At 43.5% G+C, this 21,177-nt stretch overlaps 1 protein-coding gene across 1 annotated transcript in view; it reads right to left on the minus strand.

The window, feature by feature from the left end:
• Positions 1-21,177, minus strand: part of LOC138299178 (complement C4-B-like) — a 541,079-nt gene that overhangs the window by 409,642 nt on the left and 110,260 nt on the right. Inside the window, exons 6-7 of the mRNA XM_069237273.1 lie at positions 20,068-20,150; positions 7,556-7,643 (exon numbers count right to left, since the gene is read on the minus strand). Of these exons, the coding sequence (XP_069093374.1) occupies positions 7,556-7,643; positions 20,068-20,150 (171 nt within the window). The remainder of the gene's footprint in view (positions 1-7,555; positions 7,644-20,067; positions 20,151-21,177) is intronic.

The raw sequence follows: 21,177 nt of genomic DNA on the forward strand, positions 1-21,177 counted from the left end.
GCGGTTCCCGCCAGGGTCAGAATTGCATATTTTAGACCGCCGGCCTGTTGGCGGCTTGGCCGCCGCTTTATCACCGACCGCCAGGGTCAGAATGAGGGCCTATATGTTTTGTTCAGCCTAGCCGCCTATTGGCTTTGACATGGCATTAGCCATTACTTTCTGTATCCAGTTTAGCCGCCTATTGGCTTTGACATTGCATTAGCCATTACATTCTGTATTCTGCCTATTGGCTTTGACATGCTGTATTCAGTCTAGCTGCCTATTGGCTTTGACATGCTATTAGATATTACATTCTGTATCCAGCTTAGCTGCCTATTGGCTTTGACATTATATTATACATTACATTTTGTATTCAGTTCAGCTGCCTATTAGCTTTGACATGATATTAGACATTGCATTTTGTATTCAGCTTAGCTGCCCATTGGCTTTGACATGATATTATATATTACATTTTGTATTCAGCTCAGCTGCCTATTGGCTTTGACATGATATTAGACATTGCATTTTGTATTCAGCTCAGCTGCCTATTGGCTTTGACATGATATTAGACATTACATTTTGTATTCAGCTCAGCTGCCTATTGGCTTTGACATGATATTAGACACTACATTTTGTATTCAGCTCAGCTGCCTATTAGCTTTGACATGACATTAGACATTGCATTTGATATTTAGGTTAGCTGCCTATTGCCTTTAACGTGGAGTTAGACATTGCAGTTGAGAATCCAAGCTGTGTTTTTGCACAAGATGAACCAAGATGTTTTCTTCACACCAGACTAGACCTGATAAGAGAGGGTACATTTGGTGTTCTCCTTTCTGCTCAGGCTTGGGAGGAGTCGGAGTCTAGGAGATCTGGCCAGTCTCCAAAGGCTTGCGTAGTTTTCCCAGGTCTGAGAGGAGGGGGCACGCTTTTGTAACGGATGGCTCGGGGCTTCAGAGAATTAGATTCTTTTCTGCCTGACTTCGGACTGGAACTTGGCGCCAGTTGCCAGTCTCCCGTGTGGGTAGATAATCTCTTTCTCGCAGTTGACCGGAGTCATCAACTTGCAGACCCCAGAAAGATGAAGCTGTAAACAGTTTCTCACACAGTGAAGTATTTGTTTTGCTTTGCATTCAATATCATATATATATATATAACCTGCTGTGTACATTGCAACTGAGATATATTTTGTTTTAATGCTGTGACTACTTTTGTGCTTGAAATCTAATAATTCGCCTCTCACAAACTTGTGGGTGGGGAAGAATTAACAACAATAAAGGTCTTCTTTGAACTCAGAAGTGCATTCTTGATATGTTCTGTAAGCTCTGATTACGAGATAAGAAGGAAAGCAGAACACCATAACACGGAATCCGCCCTCATTACCACATCAGACACTATCCGGAGGTTAGTTCACGAGGGGCTTGGAGCCATCTTAGTGCTATTAGATCTATCAGCAGCTTTTGATACCATCTCTCCACACATCATGGCACACCGTCTTCATCAAGCGGGTGTCAGAGGCACAGCACTAAATACTCTTAAGTCTTTTCTAGAGGAAAGATCTACTACAGTAAGCTGCAGGGACTTTAGAGCACCTGCCTATCAACTACCGTGTGGGGTCCCTCAAGGCTCCTCACTCAGCCCCACTCTATTCAATCTGTATGTAGCACCACTGGGCAGACTTATTCGATCTTTTGGTTATCTGGCCACTTCCTATGCGGACGATACTCAATTAATCATTCCTATCCACAAGAATTGGGAGGAAGTTGCTGATCGTTTTCACCGCTGCATGAGTGAGGTTAATAGACGGATGGGCCTGAACTGGCTCAAGATGAATGGTGACAAAACAGAGATTTAGCTCTTTGGCTCTAGTAGGGATCTGTGGAGCTCACACTGGTGGCCATCAGCGTGTGGAGACCTACCTGCCCCCATTAGTTCCACTAGGAATTTGGGGATTATTTTTGACAGTGGCCTATCTTTAAGTTGCAAGTTAACTCCATCACCAAAGCCTGCTTCTGGACTCTCAAAATTCTGAAAAAAGTTTTTCTATAACTACAAAAGGAGTTCAGAATTACGGTATCCCTTGCTCTGGTGATTTCCAAAATAGACTATTGTAATGCTTTAATGCTTAATATTGACAAAACCTCACTCAGTAAACTTCAATTAATTCAGAACACAGCAGCTCGTCTAATATTAGATCTTCCCCGCTCAACCTCGGCCAGTAGAAGTCTGAGACAGTTACATTGGTTACCTGTCAAGAAGCGCATTATCTTTAAGACGATATGTCTGACACATGAGTGCTTGTATTTGCGCGGATCTGAATACCTGTCATCAAAGTTACGCTGGTATGTCCCAAGTCATCAGCTCAGATCAACAGGATCCTACTTGGTCCATGTCCTTCGCACTCGTAAAGGCCAGATGGGGCGATAAAGCATTCATAGTGGCTGCTGCTAAACACTAGAATATGCTCCCCATGATGATAAGGAAGGAACACAATTTTCTGACTATTAGGAAGCAGCTAAAGACTTGGCTTTTTCCTCAGTAGTCTTATTTTTTGTCTCTCTGTCTCTTCTTTTGGTCTTTTATCCACTGTTGCTTAGCGCTCCGATGCCATGGCCGGAATGCGCTTTATAAATACAAAACACACACACACATACATGCATACATTTGTACCTCAGAAAACCTACCAACATCTTGTGTACTTTCTTCTTATGTTGCAGGGCTTGCAGGAGGCAGTTAACTCACATCTACTTGGGCCCTGTGATGTGTTGTGTTACTTGGTAAAATAAGGCTCCAATTCAACCGTTCCACAAGTTTATTTGTTAAGCTGCCAAGCCCTGAACATAGAACTGTGCTTCAACTTTCAGTTCTGTCTCGCAACTAACTAACTGCCAGTAGATACACAGAGTGGTAAGGAACACAATATTTTAGTTTTACAACACAATATTTTACTTTACTCTTTTACTAAAAACATCTTTGTGTTTCACTTGTCTGCCAAAGTCTGTTTCCATTATTACCATATGCAGTAGCTTTACTTGCCCTTGTGCTGCGTGGTGCAGTTTTCAACAATGAACAAACTGCAACCCATATTTCTCTACATTATAGGCAACATTATTGAGAATTGTGGCGTTTTAGGAAACTTTTGTCTCAATTATTGAAACTCCCAATACTGTGAGTTTCCCAAATCCCAACCCAGAGTGTGGATAGCTCTATATACAGCAGTTCAGGCTGTGCCTGGTCTCTTTCCAACCCACCACATACTCTGGGCAGTAAGGACAAGGTTCTTTTAAAAACTTCAGCCATGGACCTCAATGCAGGCACTCTATCTCCATTCAGGTCCCACTATCAGGAATTCTTTCCTGATTAATACCATACTATTCACCTTCTTGATGGCCTTTAAGAACAAGGATTGGCCAAGGCAATAAGTTTTTCCGATGACACTTGGTGCAGACCTTTTGGCTTTAATATTACTTGCATGGAATGTTTTTAAGAAATCCCATTCTAAGGTGGGTGACGTGAACACACACACACACACACACACACACACACACACACACACACTGTACACTCACACACCAGCCACCATTGTGTAATCTGTATTCTCTAAACATATTACTAGATGGCTCCCTCTCATGGGAATGCACTCACGGTGGCCAATTTGGAATGGTTTTTGTTTTTGAGAAAACATTACAAAATGGCCTCTGTGCCTGCATATGAATGGCAGTCATCATAAAATGGGTTTTGTTTAAAACAAAACAAAACTAATTCCAAGATGTTTGAGCTAGGTACACAAGCAAGCCAATGGATGACAGCCATTCTGGATTACTTTTCATTTTAATATTAGGAAAACCTATTCCAAGACCTTTGCATTGCATGCACACCTCTGTATGCTTGCCCACAAATGAATGGCTATCTTAGATTGGTTGCAAAGCTGTTCAAAGACAACCATTACTGATACCGGTAACCAGAAGGAGGACCAAAATGGCTCAAAGGGGTTTGCAACCCAGCGCTGCGAGAGGTTTACGCTAAGAGAGGGTGGTGAAGGTAGAAGAAGAGAGACAAAGGAGTGGAAAATTGTCCCTAATACACTACAGTGCATGACATCAAACGAGGGAGAGACCAAAATACTTCTTGGGTAGACCGAACACAATTAGAGGGTGGCAAGCAATCGAATCGAACAGGAAGGTAAGCTAGACAAGATAGCTATTGAGTCATAAGCACAGTGTGGAGACCCAAACCTTCAATAAGTGTATACTGAATACAGTAGCCCTGTATGCCAGTAGTTAACAACCACTCTACTTGACAAGCGTTCTACATGGTATTGCAGCTCATGTTATTCCCGCTCTCTTGCTCCCTCGAGTTCCTCCACACTAATACTGTGTGTGGCACTCAAGAGTGGCTCAGTGAGGAGAATAAACTTCTTTACTTTAACTTGTTTGGCTTTAAAGTTGTTTTCTCGTGATGTGCATTGTATTATGTTTTATAATGTGGGAGCTTACCTGGTGTTGCCTGAGGATTGGTTGAAACCGTTTCCTGTTGACTGTCCGATGCTCAGGTCACACTAGCATGGGCTCCATACCTTGTACTTAAAATAAAGGAGCCTTCAAACGTACTTCTCTGCAGAGCATTGTCTCTTTTATTGTGTATAACCATGCAACATTATGGCAAAGAGGTTCATCTTTATAAGAGGATTTCTGTTTGCACTTTGGAGCCCACATCCAGATCGTCGTGCTGTCAATGTCACTGTTTTGGATTACCTTTGCAAGATTTCTGTGGCTTGCAGAGCAGTGACGTTGTGCCTTTACTGGTTTGGATTGGGTTGCTGAGCACTGCTTTCAAGTTTAGTTTATTGTTATGGGGAATCGTTGTTTCCCCACGATTGATCCCTGCGTTTCCTGAAGTGTTGCCACAAGCTTCTGCTGTGTCTAGGATTTGCGCTCCTTTCAGCAACACATTGCCGCTCAGCATTGTGGGGCGCTCCATTGCCAGTACCTTCCGGCCACTGCGCGTTGCCGGTTGGCAGCGTTTTACCAACTGGATTTCAATTGTGCCTGCACATCTGTGATAGGCACACCTATAGGCAGTTTCTAGATAAACCATCATCTATTCACTGTGATTACCATCTGCCCTTTCACTTTGCCTATGGATCGGTGACAGGCACACCTATCTACAGTTTCTGGTAACATCGCTGCACACATATCAGTGCCAGGTACACCTTTCTCATCCCTTATATTATGTCATGTACCTTTAATTTATCTGGCTTGTATTTATTCTTGTCATTGTCAGCACTCATGTTATTTGCATATATTGAGCAATTTTGAATATTACTTTCCATATTTAATATGGCATCTGTAGCTGCTACGAATTTGGCTCTTATTACCTCTTATTAAATGGTGCATTTGGTTACAGTCTTTTGAAAATTACTTGGTTGCTGTAGGTGTACATGAATTTGACCCTAAATGCTAAGCAGCCATTCTGTTCAGCCACCTTGGAAAGGGAGGGTAACAGGTATTTGATAATTTACCAAAGGTAGATCCTCCAGGGGGTGCAGCAGGTTATTGGGATGAATTTGTGGACATACACACTGACCATAAACTGTTGCTACAACTGCTTAATGGTAATGGGTCAGGTAAGGCCTCTGCGCGTCTAGTCAGATTACTTTTTAAACTATAGGAATTTGACTTTGTTCTGAAGTATATTCCTGGTGGAAGGAATGCTTGGGATTGTGGCCAGTTCCTGACGTGTTCTTTTCAAAGCTGACCTCGAGTAACCAGCTTTTTTTAATACTAAACTTATGCAGTGGGAGGGAGATTCTAGAATTCTCCTCTCTTGTTTGTTCAAAGTATAAGAGGCCGAGGCCAGATGGACTGGGGAGTGACTCAGATCTTGGACATGCTCAGGACGCTGAGGTGTGTCATCCTTCCCGTGAGGATAATTGATCTCTCCCTCTATCCATGATCTATTCTGGGATCTGGCGATCTGATGTTGATTAGGAGGGAGATGAAGCAGATTTGCCCTTGCCTCACGGTGATGCATTTTTTAATTCATTATTTGCTTTGCATTATAATATAGATACATATATTTGCTGTGTATATTGCAGTGGAGAATCATTTGTACATGTTTTCATTTCATTGCTGTGACCATTTTTAAACGTGTACTTTCAGCATGCTAATCTCCTTTACGAACCTTGCAAAATGATTTAATAAATGTCTTCTTTAGACTAAGAAGCGCATTCCAGAGATATTTGTCAGTGCATGAGTGTTTCAGCTCGGTCATTAGTGAAGCAAAACAGGGCATTGCCAGCAATCTAAAGATGCCTCCAAGCATGGTTCTGGGCTCTGTCCTACTTCTGTCTAACTTTGATACACTGTCATTCTCCCACCTGTCCACCACTTCCAGGATAAAATGAGGTGCCAAAAAGTCCATAATTGATTTTTTTTTGAGGGAATTTAGTTGCACCAGCTTTCCCATCAGTAGTGCTTTCTCTAACGAGGTGAATTGCAGTACTAAGGATTACAGTCAGGACTAAGGCCCTTATTTAAAGTTTGAGGAGATGGGATACTCCGTGACATGTATCCTGTCTACCATATTGGCAGTGCCATAGGCTATAACGCACTTGTAATGTTATGCATAAAATCATGCGTGTGACAGTGTATCCCATCCTCCAAATTCTAAATAAGCTAATAAGACACAACCAGAACTCAGAGGAGATAGCTTTGTGAATTGGGCCCTCTGTGTCATCACAATGGAAGATTCACCTGCATCTCATGCATCAAAGTTATTGGAAGGCTTTCAAGGTTGGGAGACAGGAAACACTTGCGCTCATCCAGCATAGCGAGACAGCTCAGAGCAGATTTTGTTAAAAAAACAAACAAACAAAAAACAACTTTTGCGATGCTTAGGCTTGCCAGATTGCTCCACGTTGATAGGACAGCATTTCGAGATACTTGGGATTTGCTTTTATCAACTATTGTTGTCAAGTGAGTTAGTCCAAATGATTCGAAATGAAGCAAGCAAACACTGCCACTTACAGAAAGCACAGATTTGTTAACTTGAGCTCATGACTGGAGACAAGGACCTGTATTAAACAAACTTTGCAATGGTGCAAAAGAGGGTGAGCCTGGTAATATGATATGCACCAAACACATTTTTCTCCAGTTCATTTCATAAAAATGAATTTGCACCAGAGCACAAAATGAGAAAATGTTATAAAGAACATACAACAAGTTTGTGCTAATATTTCATTTTGCATGTGTAATGGGGATTTTAACAAATAACACTTATTCCACAATTAACATTTTAAAAAGAAATAGAGTAAGCTGGTTGTACACTATTATAGCTACTTTTACAATAAAAGCAGGAATAACTGGGATTCATTCAAGGTAATCATAGCTATTCTTCAACTAGTAGCATCTTGAGGTTTTAGTGTTTAATAAGGCCTTATCACTTCCTCAAACAAAATTAAACAATGAATGCGTTGGTCATTTCTTCTAAACAAAAGGCATCTAGAGCAACAGGAATTTACATTCCACTGATAGCCTCCCCATCCTGCAAGCTTCTCAACCCCAGTAAACAGTACCTGGCTTCCACGATGAAGTCAAACACCTTCTCTGTGAGCAGAAAATACGGCTGGTTGACAAGGATCTTCACTTCGAAGTTGGGCAACACTGGATATAAGAGACAGGGAAGAGGTATTATAGATGGGTCCATGGAAGCTACAGGGCTCTGAACTTTTATGACTCTATGTATGAGAAGCTCATGCATGTCATGTTTAAACTTTGCATCCCAGCCCTTGCAGTTCATTTTATTCCATTATAAATTTTAGCTGCCAATGTGAAGGAAAAGAAAGACTGGAAAAGCACTACTTTGTATGTAGGAGGTGGAATAGGACTGCCCTGTGACAGAAGATGCATTTCTTGCCTCTGAAGAGTATTATATAGAATTACAGATGGGTAACAGTGAATAATGGGGATGTTTTTCATCAAAGGGTTCTGAGTGACATCAAGTAGACGAGTTCAAACCTAACCTGCAGCTGTCTACTACATTATATTAAATTGACCTGATTGATTGACATTAATTCAGTGTGGACACCACACATCTGAGTGCTGTAAGAATGATTGGTCAGCATTCTGTGCCAGGTCCGTGCGTTTGTTGGGAAGAGGAGTCTTCCAGAAGTGCAGCAGATGGTGTGCCTGAGTGACACTATGGGGGTCATTCCAAGTCTGGCGGGCGGCGGAGGCCGCCCGCCAGACTTCCCCCCTCCGAAATACCGCTCCGCGGTCGAAAGACCGCGGAGGGTATTCTAAGTTTTTCCCTGGGCTGGCGGGCGGTCGCCAAAAGACCGCCCGCCAGCCCAGGGAAAAACTCCCTTCCCACGAGGATGCCGGCTCGTAATCGAGCCGGCGGAGTGGGAAGGTGCGACGGGTGCTGTTGCACCTGTCGCGTATTTCACTGTCTGCCAAGCAGACAGTGAAATACTTGTAGGGGCCCTCTTACGGGGGCCCCTGCAGTGCCCATGCCAGTGGCATGGGCACTGCAGGGGCCCCCAGGGGCCCCGCGACCCCCCCTACCGCCATCCGGTTCCCGGCGGGCGGACCGCCGGGAACTGGATGGCGGTAGGGGGGGTCGGAATCCCCTCGGCGGCGCAGCTAGCTGCGCCGCCTTGGAGGATTCCAAAGGGCGGCGGTACACTGGCGGGAGACCGCCAGTGTTGCCGGTCCGACCGCGGCTTTACCGCCGCGGTCGGAATGCCCTTGGGAGCACCGCCGGCCTGTCGGCGGTGCTCCCGCGGTCCTCCAACCCGGCGGTCATTGACCGCCAGGGTTGGAATGACCCCCTATGTAAATTGAGAGTCTTCTGATTTGTCACGTCGAGATTGAGAGTGCTTGAAAAGTCTGAGGGAGAGTGGGTTGGAGATGAGGAGCTGTAGTGTTGACCACCTTTAAAGGCATTAGGCGGGCTCAGCTATTTTAAACAAGCTACCATGACTTCTTATAAATGGAGGGGCCTATTTATGAGAGTCTGTTTTTGTGACACTCCGGCCGCACTAAACTCTCAACCATAGCTATGAGGCCACGCAAAGCCACTTTGCATGGCTTTGAATGGCCTCATGGATATGGAGTAAGGCAAAGCTTCGCAAGACGCTGCGTTGTCTTACTCTGCGCCAGGGTGGGTTTTCCCATGCAACACCCACAGATTTTGAAGATGCCCAAGATTTACTTAATCAAGTAAACTTGGGGAAGCGCCAAATCCTTACACTTCCTGAGGTCAGGCGTAACAAGGAGGAGAAATATTTTTATTTCTCTTGTTTTTCTCTTTCCATGTGTGATGCATTTTGCTGCACACATAGTGAGGAAAACACCTCTCGGGATGTTTTTTGTGCAGGAAGGTGCCTCTTCCTGCACAAAAACAGTCCTGCATGCAACACAAGCACTCTTGTACCTTGGGTCCCTGTGTTGGCGCTAGGCTGTAACAACGTCGCCAGTGCAGGGGGAAAGGACAGAAATGCACCATATTGCATAAATACAGTGCATTCCTGCCCTTTCACTTTGGCGTAGGGCTGCAAGATGACCTGCGGCGCTGCCATACGCCAAAACCCGGTAAATAAGGGCCAAAGTGTAAATGTTAAAAGGGGCATCTGAAGACTAGTTAGGCCAGGTGCAATTAACTATAGTATTTTCACAAGCCCTGGGATTAAAACGTCGTACTCTTTCTCCTTTCTTCACATGAAGGCCCCCGTTATGTGTTAGGCAGATTGTGATGTAGAGGAGCAGTCGAAGTGCATAGAAAATAATATGGGAACTGTGATCCTGAGCACAATGAAGGCAGGGTGAGCAAGTGAGGGGGTGAGTCTCAGAAAATATGCTTTAGCTATTTTTTTGTCCTTTCACCTACAGGTAACTACATATGACTGCATATAAAACCTTAACAGAAAAATACATTTATTTGTGGGAAATGCATTCTTGTAGTAGGCAAGCTTAGTTGGTTAATGTGATCACTTCAGATGTCTGTGGGTGTAACCAGACGGTCACTGATTTGAGTCCTGATCAGTGCACTGGGGAAATAGTGACGTCTGCTGATAGTGCTAGGAGGTCCAAGTCTGTGACAGAAAGAAGTGTGAATAAGCAAGTCATTAGTCTGAACAATATATCAGTGTAAATGGGCTGTTGCAACAATGTTGTTTAAATGTTTACAGTGCATTCCAAAATTGCATTTTTCATAACAGCTAACTGTACCGAGTGCAAATATATTTTTTAATCTCTTTTTATCAGTTTCCTTTAAAAGGACAAGTTCCAGACTGTCAATTAGCACCTAAACTGACTGCCAAGCAGCCTCTAGATGTGCTGATTAACCAGAGGTGGCTCCTCCGCAATGGCAGAGTAGTGTCTCCCCACTGGCTAAGAGCCAGCAGCAGAAAAATAAAATATTTCCTTAGCTTTTCTGCTGCTGGCTCAGCCAGCATGCGAAGGGAGGGGCGGGGCTGGGCCATGGGCGGGGGAAGGAAGATTGGAGTGCACTAAGTGTGCATGTGTGTATGGATGGCCAGCTTAGGCCGGCCAAACACACATGTGCACTTAGGTTTCTCAAAACTGGCTGTGTTGCACAGTCAGGCTGCAAAAACTGCACAGACCTCAGTTCACTGTCTGAGTGTCAGACCAAGCCGCTCTGACCCATCCTTATGTTGCTCTCATGCCAGGTATAGCATGAAAGCAGCACCAGGATTGCTGGGGAGCCTGTGCTGGTGTCCCAGTGAATGCTGTGGCGGGAATGGTAAGTGTTTCTTTTTAATTATTTGTTTCCCCCCCTCCAACAAACCCCCTGTTGACATTTGCGGCAGCCACCGCTGTGATTAGCCTTTTCTCACATTCACATTTCTTTCAGGAGCAGGGACCATATAGGGAAGGCTTCCTCTTTGACTGCCTCTCCCTTCTCTCACTTCAGGAACAGGAGACCATCCTTTTCCCCTTTTAACCTGCAGCAACACAACTGTTCACAGACAGTTATTTTATAATTAAAAAAGTATGGAAACTCGTTTGATCAGATTATTAAATCTTCGGAACATCGTCCCCCATTCAGACACCTTGGCGACCAGAATCTCTGCACCTAAGTCCGACAATTACGAATGTTTTTCCTTGACGTGAGGGACAACTGCTCGGACCAGGAGTGTTTTCCAGGCCATTTTTCCTGATTTCTCTGAACAAAAAAAATCACCAACATTTTCGATCTGCTCTGAACGAAAGGGAAATTTCAAAAGGAGGGCAGGTGAGGGCTGGAGGGGGAGGAGTCGTGGGGCAGGGATGAAGGGATTTTTTTGTGCCTGTTTGTGAGGAGCAGTGTCTGAGGGACTGCTGCCGAACCCATTTAGAATTTAAAATTAATTTCTCTAACAAACTTGTGGAAAATAAAAATCTCTCAGACCAGTGATCTTTCACTTTTGATGCAATTATCAAGATTTACATGTGTACTAAATATTTTCTCCCACTGTTACACCTGAACAGTTGTTAAATCTACAAACATGATTTTTCAGTCGTTTATGAAAGCTGTGGCAAAAAGCATGTTTTCTAAGTATATGTGTTTGTGTTTCTCTACGTTTTTCTGTGTCTGTGAACACATGTGTGTTTCTGCATGTGTATGTTTTCTGTGTTTGTGCCTATTTGTGTATATCATGTGTGTGCTGGTGTTTATGTACGTGCCTGTCTGCGGACGAGTGTGTGTGTGTATGTGTAGGTTTGTACACGTGGGTGTTTGTGTGTATGTGTGTGACTGTGTGCACAGGGTTGTGTGTCTGTGTTTGTTTCTATGTGTTTGAGCATGCAAGGCCTTCCATGTGTGCATATGTGCACATTAACACTTGTTTTTTCAAACACTTCTGAAAGATTAGGCTTAGTACTATTATGGAAAACAGTGCATCTGGTATGTTCTTAGTAGATAAAATAGCTGAGATGGTTAGATAGCTCCCTGTAGACATCTCTGTGGAACCAGAGTTTCACTCCAATCAGGGCTGATTCAGACTTTCATGATTTCGACGTTAGTTAAATGCTTATAACTCTGCTCAAATATAGACAATTATTGTATCACAGAGGTTGCATACTCCATTGGTATTTTAGTCCGGAATGTGAGTAATGCCGGTTTCTGTACGAGGATACAGTGTGGCTGGAAATTACATTTCTGGCTGGTGACCCTGCACATAAATCCAGCTATGAGGGAATCACCACTGGAGGAATTAGTTACTTATCTGTAACTCCAATTCTCCAACATTGGTATCTATTATACATTCAAATGCTTGACTCATTCCCTTATTGTCAGACTGGGAATCCCAAGTACATTAAAATAGTAGAATACAATGAAAATATATACAACATACAAAAAAACAGTGTAAAATGGCCATAGGCCTTTAAAAGAGGATACGTCAAACTGTCAACTATTTTAAATCTTGCAGACAGATGTACCCTGACTGAAGAATATTTAAGACCACTTTTTGGACAAACTTAACAAATGTGAAGGATTTATTTGAAGTGGATGATGACCATTAATCCTGCATCAGACACAGAAATGTTTCCATTTAGCGCTGTAAGTCTTATTGGTAGTTGAAGCCTGTGCCAGAATTAGTTTATACTCGTGTGAGAGATCCACATGACCTAATTCTAGGTGGTCAGGTATCATGCTGTCAAATTCAGCGTCTTGGGATCATGGTGAAGAATCTCTCCTTGATGTCTGTACAGTATCCTGGGATGCACCTTTAAAGGAATGGATGGATGTGCTGCCAACTACAGCACCTCGCTGTACCAGAACTGGTGAGGCCACAGCGAAACAATGAGGATTAGAGTGCAATGCTCTATCTTTGCCTTCTTTGAGATCCTTAGGATCAGGCGAAAAGGCAGAAAGGTGTTGTGACGCCACGTACTACCGCAGCGTCTCTTTATCGGACCGCAGTCGGCCTGGCGGTCTGAGTTTCAGGATGCCAGCATAATTTTTCTGTTTGCATGTTTCCGCAGTGCGGCCCAGGAGGCACATTTCGTGCTCTGGGTCGCACCTCAGCCCCTGCCAGCCTCCCAGAATTTACCCATACTTACTTCTTTGGGTTTTTCCTCTTCTTTCCTCCTTTTCTTCTTCTTTTTCTTCCATCTTCGTTTCTTCTTTTTTCTTGTTGTCCATGTTGTCTTCCTCCTTGGTGTTCTTCTTCCCAGCATGCCTTTTCCTTTTCTACTTGGATTTCCTTTCTTTAGCTGAGTTTTCCTACAACAATTCGATGCATAGTGCAGCAGGATCAACACCTTTTTACTGCACCTATGGTTTCCATCCCAAGACTTTTTCTACTATCCCTCGTGTGTTGCCTTCTGTTCCTGCGGTTACATCATTTGCACGAGGACTCCGCCATATTGAAGACCTGATCCGTACTACTCTTTCGGCTTCTAAAAAAGCTATGAAAAGAAAGGCTGATCGACAACATCGGGTGGCATCATCTTATCAACCAGGAGACAAAGTGTGGCTTTCGTCTAAATTTCTACCCTTTCGTTTTTCTCCAAACAAGTTCAAACCCCGTTTTTATGGTCCTTTTCTCATAACGCAGTTATTGAATCCTGTTGCTGTTTGGCTATGTTTACCATAGACTTGGAGATTCATCCAGTTTTTCATGTCTCACAGCTAAAACCTTTTGTTCCTGATGCAGCACCATAGGTGTTTCCAAAGTCCTCCTCTCCTTTTTGTGGAAGGCCATCCTGGATATGAGGTACACGAGATCTGTGATTCACGAATCTTTCGGAACAAACTACAATTCCTGATCCACTGGAAAGGTTATCCCCTCAGTGACTGTTCATGGGAAGATGCTTGCTCAGTTCATGCACCCCGTTAGTTTCGCACTTCCTTTTCTCTTTTTCGTGAAAAGCCTGGGGCCTTGGGAAGGGGGTCTACTGTGACGCCGCGCAGTACCACAGCATCTCTTTATTGGACCTCGGTGGGCAGACGATCCGAGTTTCAGGACGCCGGCACCGCCTCAGCCCGTTTTTCTGTCTGCATGTTTCCGCGGTGCGGCCCAGGAGGCACATTTCGTGCTCTGGGTCACACCGCAGCCCCTACCAGCCTCCCTGAATTTACCCATACTTACCTCCCTCGGTTTTTCCTCTTCTTTCCTCTTTTTCTTCTTCGTCTTTCTTCCATCTTCGTTTCTTCTTTTTTCTTGGTGTCCATGTTGTCTTCCTCCTTGGTGTTCTTCTCCCCAGCATGCCTTTTTCCTTTTCCTTTTCTACTCGGTCTTGTTTCCTATTCTTTTCTATATGGTCTTTCCCAATCCAAGATGGTGTCGCACTTTCTTCCTGTTGTGTCACTTCCTGTGTTTGGGATATAAGTACTTCAGTTCTTTTTTTCCTTGCGTTGCAAACACTTCTGCTTTGGTGGTGATCCTCACTCCTGTTTTTCCATGTTTTCTGCGTTCCAGTTTTTCCTGCAAGATTTATTCTGTTTTTCCTTTTTTCATTGTTTCTTTTTCCTCTTTTTCAGGAGTTCCTGTGATAGAGGTTTTTTCCCACATTTTTGGGTTTTTCCTCTGGGACTCTTTCTGGAGGGTACGGTCTACCTTGGCTTCTTTACCAGTCAGCGGCACCATGGCTACTTGAAAGGGTCACCCCTATCTTGGCCAGTCCAGAACCAGTAGAAGACCGGGTGTTCCTTCAAGTTCTTAAGTCAACTGTGGTAAGAGACGTGCAGACCGTGACAGGTGTAAGCAAATATCTTGGACCAACTGATCAAAAGAGCATTGCCCATCATCTCTGGGCAGATCCTGCTTGTGAAGTATGGGCATTACTTGTTGTTCAAATTGGCAAACAGATTGATTGTGGGGTGACCCCACTGAGTCAAGATGTAATCCAGCTGCTTCTGTTCTAATTCAAAATCAGTCATTTACCAGCTGAGTGCATCCACCTGATTGTTCTGACGGCCACAACAATGTCTATCCTGTGAGAAATGGCACAGTTTCACAGCAGCTGTGCATCGTCTGAAATGATGCTGGACTGTATTCCTCCTTGCTTGGCCATAAAGTACATGGATGTTGTGTGGTGTGTTCTGATCAGGACGGCTGACCAGCCAACCTGGGACAGAATACCTGTAAGCCTAACCTTATGGTGCGGAGCTCCAAAACACTGATGTGTAACTTCTTTTTTGCATCCAACCAAAGACCTCTGGTTGAAAACTCTTGGCAGTGAGCTCCCCATCCGTCCATGGATGCATCTGAGTAATAGGCATTTTGTTATTGGTAAGAAATACCTGAATTTAGGTTTGCTGGAATCTTCCACCACGTTAGAGCGTGTTTCAAGCACCTTGTGACACAGATCGTATCTTCCCATGAGTCTTCCACTTGCTTCTATTACAAATCAAGCTCTTGCTGGACCGGTCTCATCGAAGCCTGCAGAATGGAATGAGGCCTAAACATGATTCCATCAAGCCTAACAGGGATTTGTATTGTCTAATTGCAATTTATTGCTTTCCAGAAATATTCTTTGACATCATCTGTAACTTCCTCACCCTTTCTGCCAATGGGAAGGTTTTCCCCAAGTGAGTATTGATTATTGCTCCCAGAAATTGGATCCTTGTTTGGGGATCTAACAATGACTTCTCCCTATTCAAAGTGAGACCTAATCTGCTGAAGAGATTGATGCAAGCATTCACGAACGCTGTCACGGTTTCCCTGGATGTCACTTTGACTAACCAGTCGTCCAGATATGGGAACACCTGTTGACCTTCTCTCCTGAGAAAGGTGGCAGCTGGTGCGAGACATTTGGTAAATATTCTCAGGGCAGATTTGAGCTATGGTATTTTCTGAGTTTTTGATGAATGGGTATGTGGAAGTAACTATCCCGAAGGTTCAGGGAGGTCAATAAACCTCCTCCCTTTTTCATCAGGTGGACTCCTCGTAGATTAAGAATCTGAAATGACTCTTTCTTTAGAAACTTGTTCAGCTCTCTCAGATCCATACTTGTTCTCCATTGACTTAGGGGCAACCTCTGTGGCTCCTTTGAAGAGAAGCATGAGAATTTCTGTTGCCGTTCCTTCAGATGAAGTTGATGTTCCTTTCTTGGTGGAGAACTGGGGATTTCTATATGAACTGAATATAGGGCCTGACTTGAAAATTTGCCTCACCCATTTGCCCGATGTTATGTTGTTCCATGCAGGAACAAAAAAGGAAGTTGTCCCCCAAAACTTTTGAGAACCAGACAGAAAAGGGAGGACAAGCTAGGAGTCAAGTTCTTTTCTGGGAGTCATTGGTTCATCCTTGTGGGGAACCTCTCTTCCTTCCTGAAAATCTCTCATAAGCTTGTCTTTGGTTCACATTAAGTTCAGGTTGATCGTAACCAGATGGTCTTTGAGGATAATAAGGTTGTCCCTGACCTCCCTACTGATTGTATCCTGCTGTGAAAGCTTGTGATCTTCGTGAGTCATAAAAATGAGAGACTCCAAATCTGCAAATATTGCAGTAGCCCCAATGCCTTTGCAGTATCATTATCGGTATAAAGGCCCTGTAAAGACTGATCTATATGTTTCCCAAAAAGAGTTTGGCCATCAAAAGGCATGTTCAAGACCTTGGATTGAACATCTGTATAGAAGACTGTAGATTTCAACTAGTCTTGCCTCCTTAGAACAGCACCTCCTGCCAACTGGTGAAAACCTGTGTTTGAAGCATTCTTTGCTGCATCAATAATGAAGGAAGAGCTTAGTTATCCTTCCTTTGGGATAGCTCTTGATCTTTCTCTCTTGTCCTCAGAAATAAGGGTCAGTAATGGAGCTATGTCATGCCACATCTGGCAATCATAACGACCTAGATTCGCCAGGACATTAGCTGTCCTTATTAAGGTTGCCATTATTGAGAAAATTCTTAAGCCCAGATTGTCAATTCATTTGCTATCTTTGTCTGGCAGACCTGATTACTGTGTTATTGGAGTCTTGGTTCTTCTCTGAGCCGCTGAAGCAATTACAGAGTCCAGTCTACTATGACCAGTGAGGCAGGCCGGATCTGAATCTGGAGCCTTGTATTTCTTTTCCAGATGAGGTATTACAGCTGGAACATTAGCAGGTATCTTCATTACTTTCAGACCTTCTGACCAGACATAATCCAGAATAGCTATGGATTTTACATATTGGTCTTTAAAATCATAAAGAAAACAAGGTTGATTCACAGAAGCCAATGGTAAATGAAATTTCTTGTCCACTCTTCAATTAATGAATGAAAGTTTGAGATATCATATGTAGCATCTAGTGGAACTGGACTCTCGTTTCCACTCGGGACAATACAATCTCACCCATCATCATCCTTTACATAACCATCTTGTGGTAGTTTACGTCCCTCTCCTTCTACATCAGAACAGGTAGAACCATTACAATATAAATCATCCTTGTCTTCTTCATGAACTGATCCCCTCTGGGTTGGAGGTAGCAGCGACGACTGCCTAGGAAGTGAAACTGGCAAAGGAGTGGGTTGAGGAGGCAGAAGAATGGAAGCAGCAGGCAAACCTGTAACATGAATATTAGCTGGTATCAACTTTGTAAATGAATCCATCGTCTGCTGCAATGTTGATAAGAAGGCCATTAGCAAGAGGACCAATTTCGGCTCTCTGTAGTAGCTAGGTGGTTCTTGTCTTAAATCCAAGTATTTCTAGATTTGTAATCCTTTGACAAACATATCCTTTGTCTTCTTCAAAATCTGAGACGTATCTGACATCCAATTGTGTCAGACTATAAGCAGTCAGTGGGGCCTAATCATTGGCCTCTTTCTCCTGGTCTAACAACAACTGTACTGGAGGCTCATCTGTGACTCTTAAGGGTGAAAAAACATCTCCACCCATGTCTTCCATTGACTCCATTGTTCCAAACGGTGATGCAGTCGCTGAACTGGTTTTCGCTGTCGACAGTATAGGCTTCAACGTTGACGATATGGTCCTTGAAGTCGACAGCATAGACTTTGACTCTGACAGCATGGACATTGTTGATGCACATACAGCTTTCGTCAGAAGTGTGGTTGTCAATGGTATGGTCATCATCAACAATGGTGTGAATGATGTCAACGTTGTCATCGTTCTCTGCATACTCAGTGCTGACAATGTCTTAGATGGGAGCCTCACCGATGGTGTTACTGTCAACAGAAACTTCGTTGTTGACAACAGGGTCAATGTATTCCACTTCCCTTGAAGATTTTTTCTTCTTTGGCACTAGGGAGTCTGTAAACCGCCTAGACTGTGATTTACCAGCAGAGGAGGTGGCTGCAAATGCGGATCCAAATAAACCATGTTGAGGAAACCAAAAGTCTCCTCTTTTGCGCTGCCTTCATGGAAGTGCTTGAAGTACACTTCTCACGGAAATGTCCCCTGAAAAGGGGGCATCTCCTTTAGAAGGAGGAACATTCTTCTTATTCATTAGAAATACCGGCAACCTCCTTTCTCTGTCCTTAAGAGTCTTTGAGAAAAAAGACTTACACATTTTGCAGTCTGCTGTCTATAAGTACACATAGAGAATGGATCATCAGTGCAAACGTTTCTGCTACCACATGATAAACAAGTTTTAAACAGAGACCTCTTCTCTGTGTCAATCATGGTGACAGTTGATGACAGTTATTTGACAGGTGAAACATCTCCAGAGCTGGTAAGCTGTTACAATCTTCCCTTAGAGCAAATCACAGTACAGTAATTTCAGGCTCACTGGAAGGTTGGAGCAGAGCTCTGACAGGGGACTCCCTCACACACAATGGGGCAGATTTCAGAAACGTGGTGCTGCATCCAATGCAGCGCCACTTTTCTTGTGCCCCCCTAACGCCACCATGTGTGCACCACATTAAACATATGGCACACCATGGTGGTAGTTAGGGAACGAGCCTCAACATTTTTTACACTAGTTTGGCACTTTGCAGGATTAGCGCCAACAATGTTGACAGTAATCCTGCAAAGCACATTGAGGCCCACTGGAACCAATGGTGTGCCTCCTTTTAACGCCTGCTCTGTGTAGGTGTTATAAATGCTGCTAGAAATGGTGCAAATAAATCTTTTAGATTTCATTGCACCATTTTTTCGGACCCCCTAACTGGGGAACGCCCTCCTTGCAAACATTATGCCTGGCGCAGGTATAATGTGGCGCAAGGGGTTACAAAGTGCCGCAATGCATGCATTGAGCATGCATGCATTGCGCCTCTTTATAAATATGGCACAGGCTTTTGGCCATAATATCGCCACATTAGTGTAAAAAAATGATGCTAATGTTTAGGGCCAATGTGCATTAGAAACCTGAGCTTTGGTGGCCTCTAGGGAAGTAGTCATTCTTAAACTTCAACTTAATTGGCTGAAGTTTGAGTTCTTTTAAATGAGGTGGATGTGCTACTAAACAGACTATGTCGCTAAATGCCTAAGGGCATTTTACACTGTTTAGTGTATGTTGTATATGTTTTTCACTGTATACTGCTATTTTAATTAACAGGGCATTCCCAGCCTGACAATGGGGAATGATTCAAGCATGTTAATATATAGAAGATCCAATGTTGGAGATTGGGGAATGACTGTATAAACCCTGCTTTTCTGGAGCAAATTCTACAAGGAATTGCCAAGCCTGTGTAGATTACCAGTCTTGTTTATCATCTGCTCTAAGCAGTTGGTAAATAGGAGCAGGGGAGAAGGGGGCATGTGGTGTTGTTTGGTGGGAAGGGTGGCAGTGGGCAGGGGAAGATGCAGTGCCGAGGGGGATGGAGCATTACATGCTCCTCCCTTGCCATAGGGGAATGTCTTAAAATCCAGATGTGCCATCACCAGATGACTTATAATTGAACAGACTGGTACTCACTCAGGGATGTCGATGTCCTCAACATGTAATCGGATCCTAAGTCGTACGTGCAAAACAATTTATTATTACAAAAGTCCCAAATGGCTGGACCACTTTCATATGCCATTCAGACAGAAAGATCTAGTTTGGAAGTAAGATATCTGAAAAAGTCATATTTCTGCAAACCAGTGGGTATGGTATGAATAGAAGATGTTCTCTTACACCCATTTATCAATAGAAATGTACCAGTCACCTCTTGGCACACACATGCTGCAACAGTGAACTGCAGTGTTGAGACCTTACCGTACTTTTTCACCTCGAACTGTGTTGAAGAATTGGACTCCGGGGATGATGTATACATGGCCGTGATGGTCCAGACGCCAGGGCTTTAAGGTAATAAAAGGAGACAATATGTATTAGAAGTTTCCTTTTCCTCTCATCCCCTGACACGCTTTGGCGTATCATGAAGGGGCATTTCTGCTCCACCCAATACGTCAATATATCTTTAGCAAAAGTATTGTCTGATAGCAACACTGGGCCGTATATCATTTACAAAAAGATTGTCCCATTAGGTGTAGATTTTCTATCATTAACTCTAATTAGGAAATATATTTATGAGCAATATTTAGGACAATATTTTGATTATGATATTCTGAAACCACATCTTCAGAATTTGTTGTTAATTGTAAATATCCCGTATTGTAGAAGAGGGGGAAAATGCATCCAGCAGTGGAGAGTTTACTGACGCAATTGCCTTCACCATATTGTAAGTCTGCCTAAGGATTCTCCATTGCTCCCACCACATATCAGAGAATCTTGTTACCATCAAATTCTCAGTCACTCCTGCCGCGTCCAATGAGATACTGACAGAGTGGCTGTGAAACATGGTTCACATGTGATACTGCTTGGAGGCAGGAGAGAAACTGGTCCCAAGAGATGCAGCAGAAGACATAAATTATAAACGATGCTGAAGGCAACATTGGCCATGAGAGATCCTGAAGAAGACAGTGCTCATCAAAGATACAGAAGAATACATTGGTCATAAGAGACTCTGTAGGAGACATCACACTTGAAAGATGCTGAAGAAGACACTGATTATGAGACACACTGAGGAAGACTTTCGCCAGGAGAAATATTGAACAATACTCTGGCCATAACAATGGCTATAAAAGACAAAGAAGATTAGATACTCTAGGCATGATAGAGAGACACTGGAGCCAAGAGATACACTCTGCATCTGTGGGAGACATTGATCCCAAGTGATACTATTTGCATGAGAACAGAGATTCATCTGGTCTCTGAGGGAGACACTGAATCAGAGTGATACCAGTCACCTGGATCCACTTACGGGTGGCAAGTTTCAGGCTCTACAAATCGATGTCACATTACATTACACCCATGTGAGAGACACCA

The sequence above is a fragment of the Pleurodeles waltl genome, chromosome 6, assembly GCF_031143425.1.
Source record: "Pleurodeles waltl isolate 20211129_DDA chromosome 6, aPleWal1.hap1.20221129, whole genome shotgun sequence".
Classification (NCBI taxonomy): domain Eukaryota; kingdom Metazoa; phylum Chordata; class Amphibia; order Caudata; family Salamandridae; genus Pleurodeles; species Pleurodeles waltl.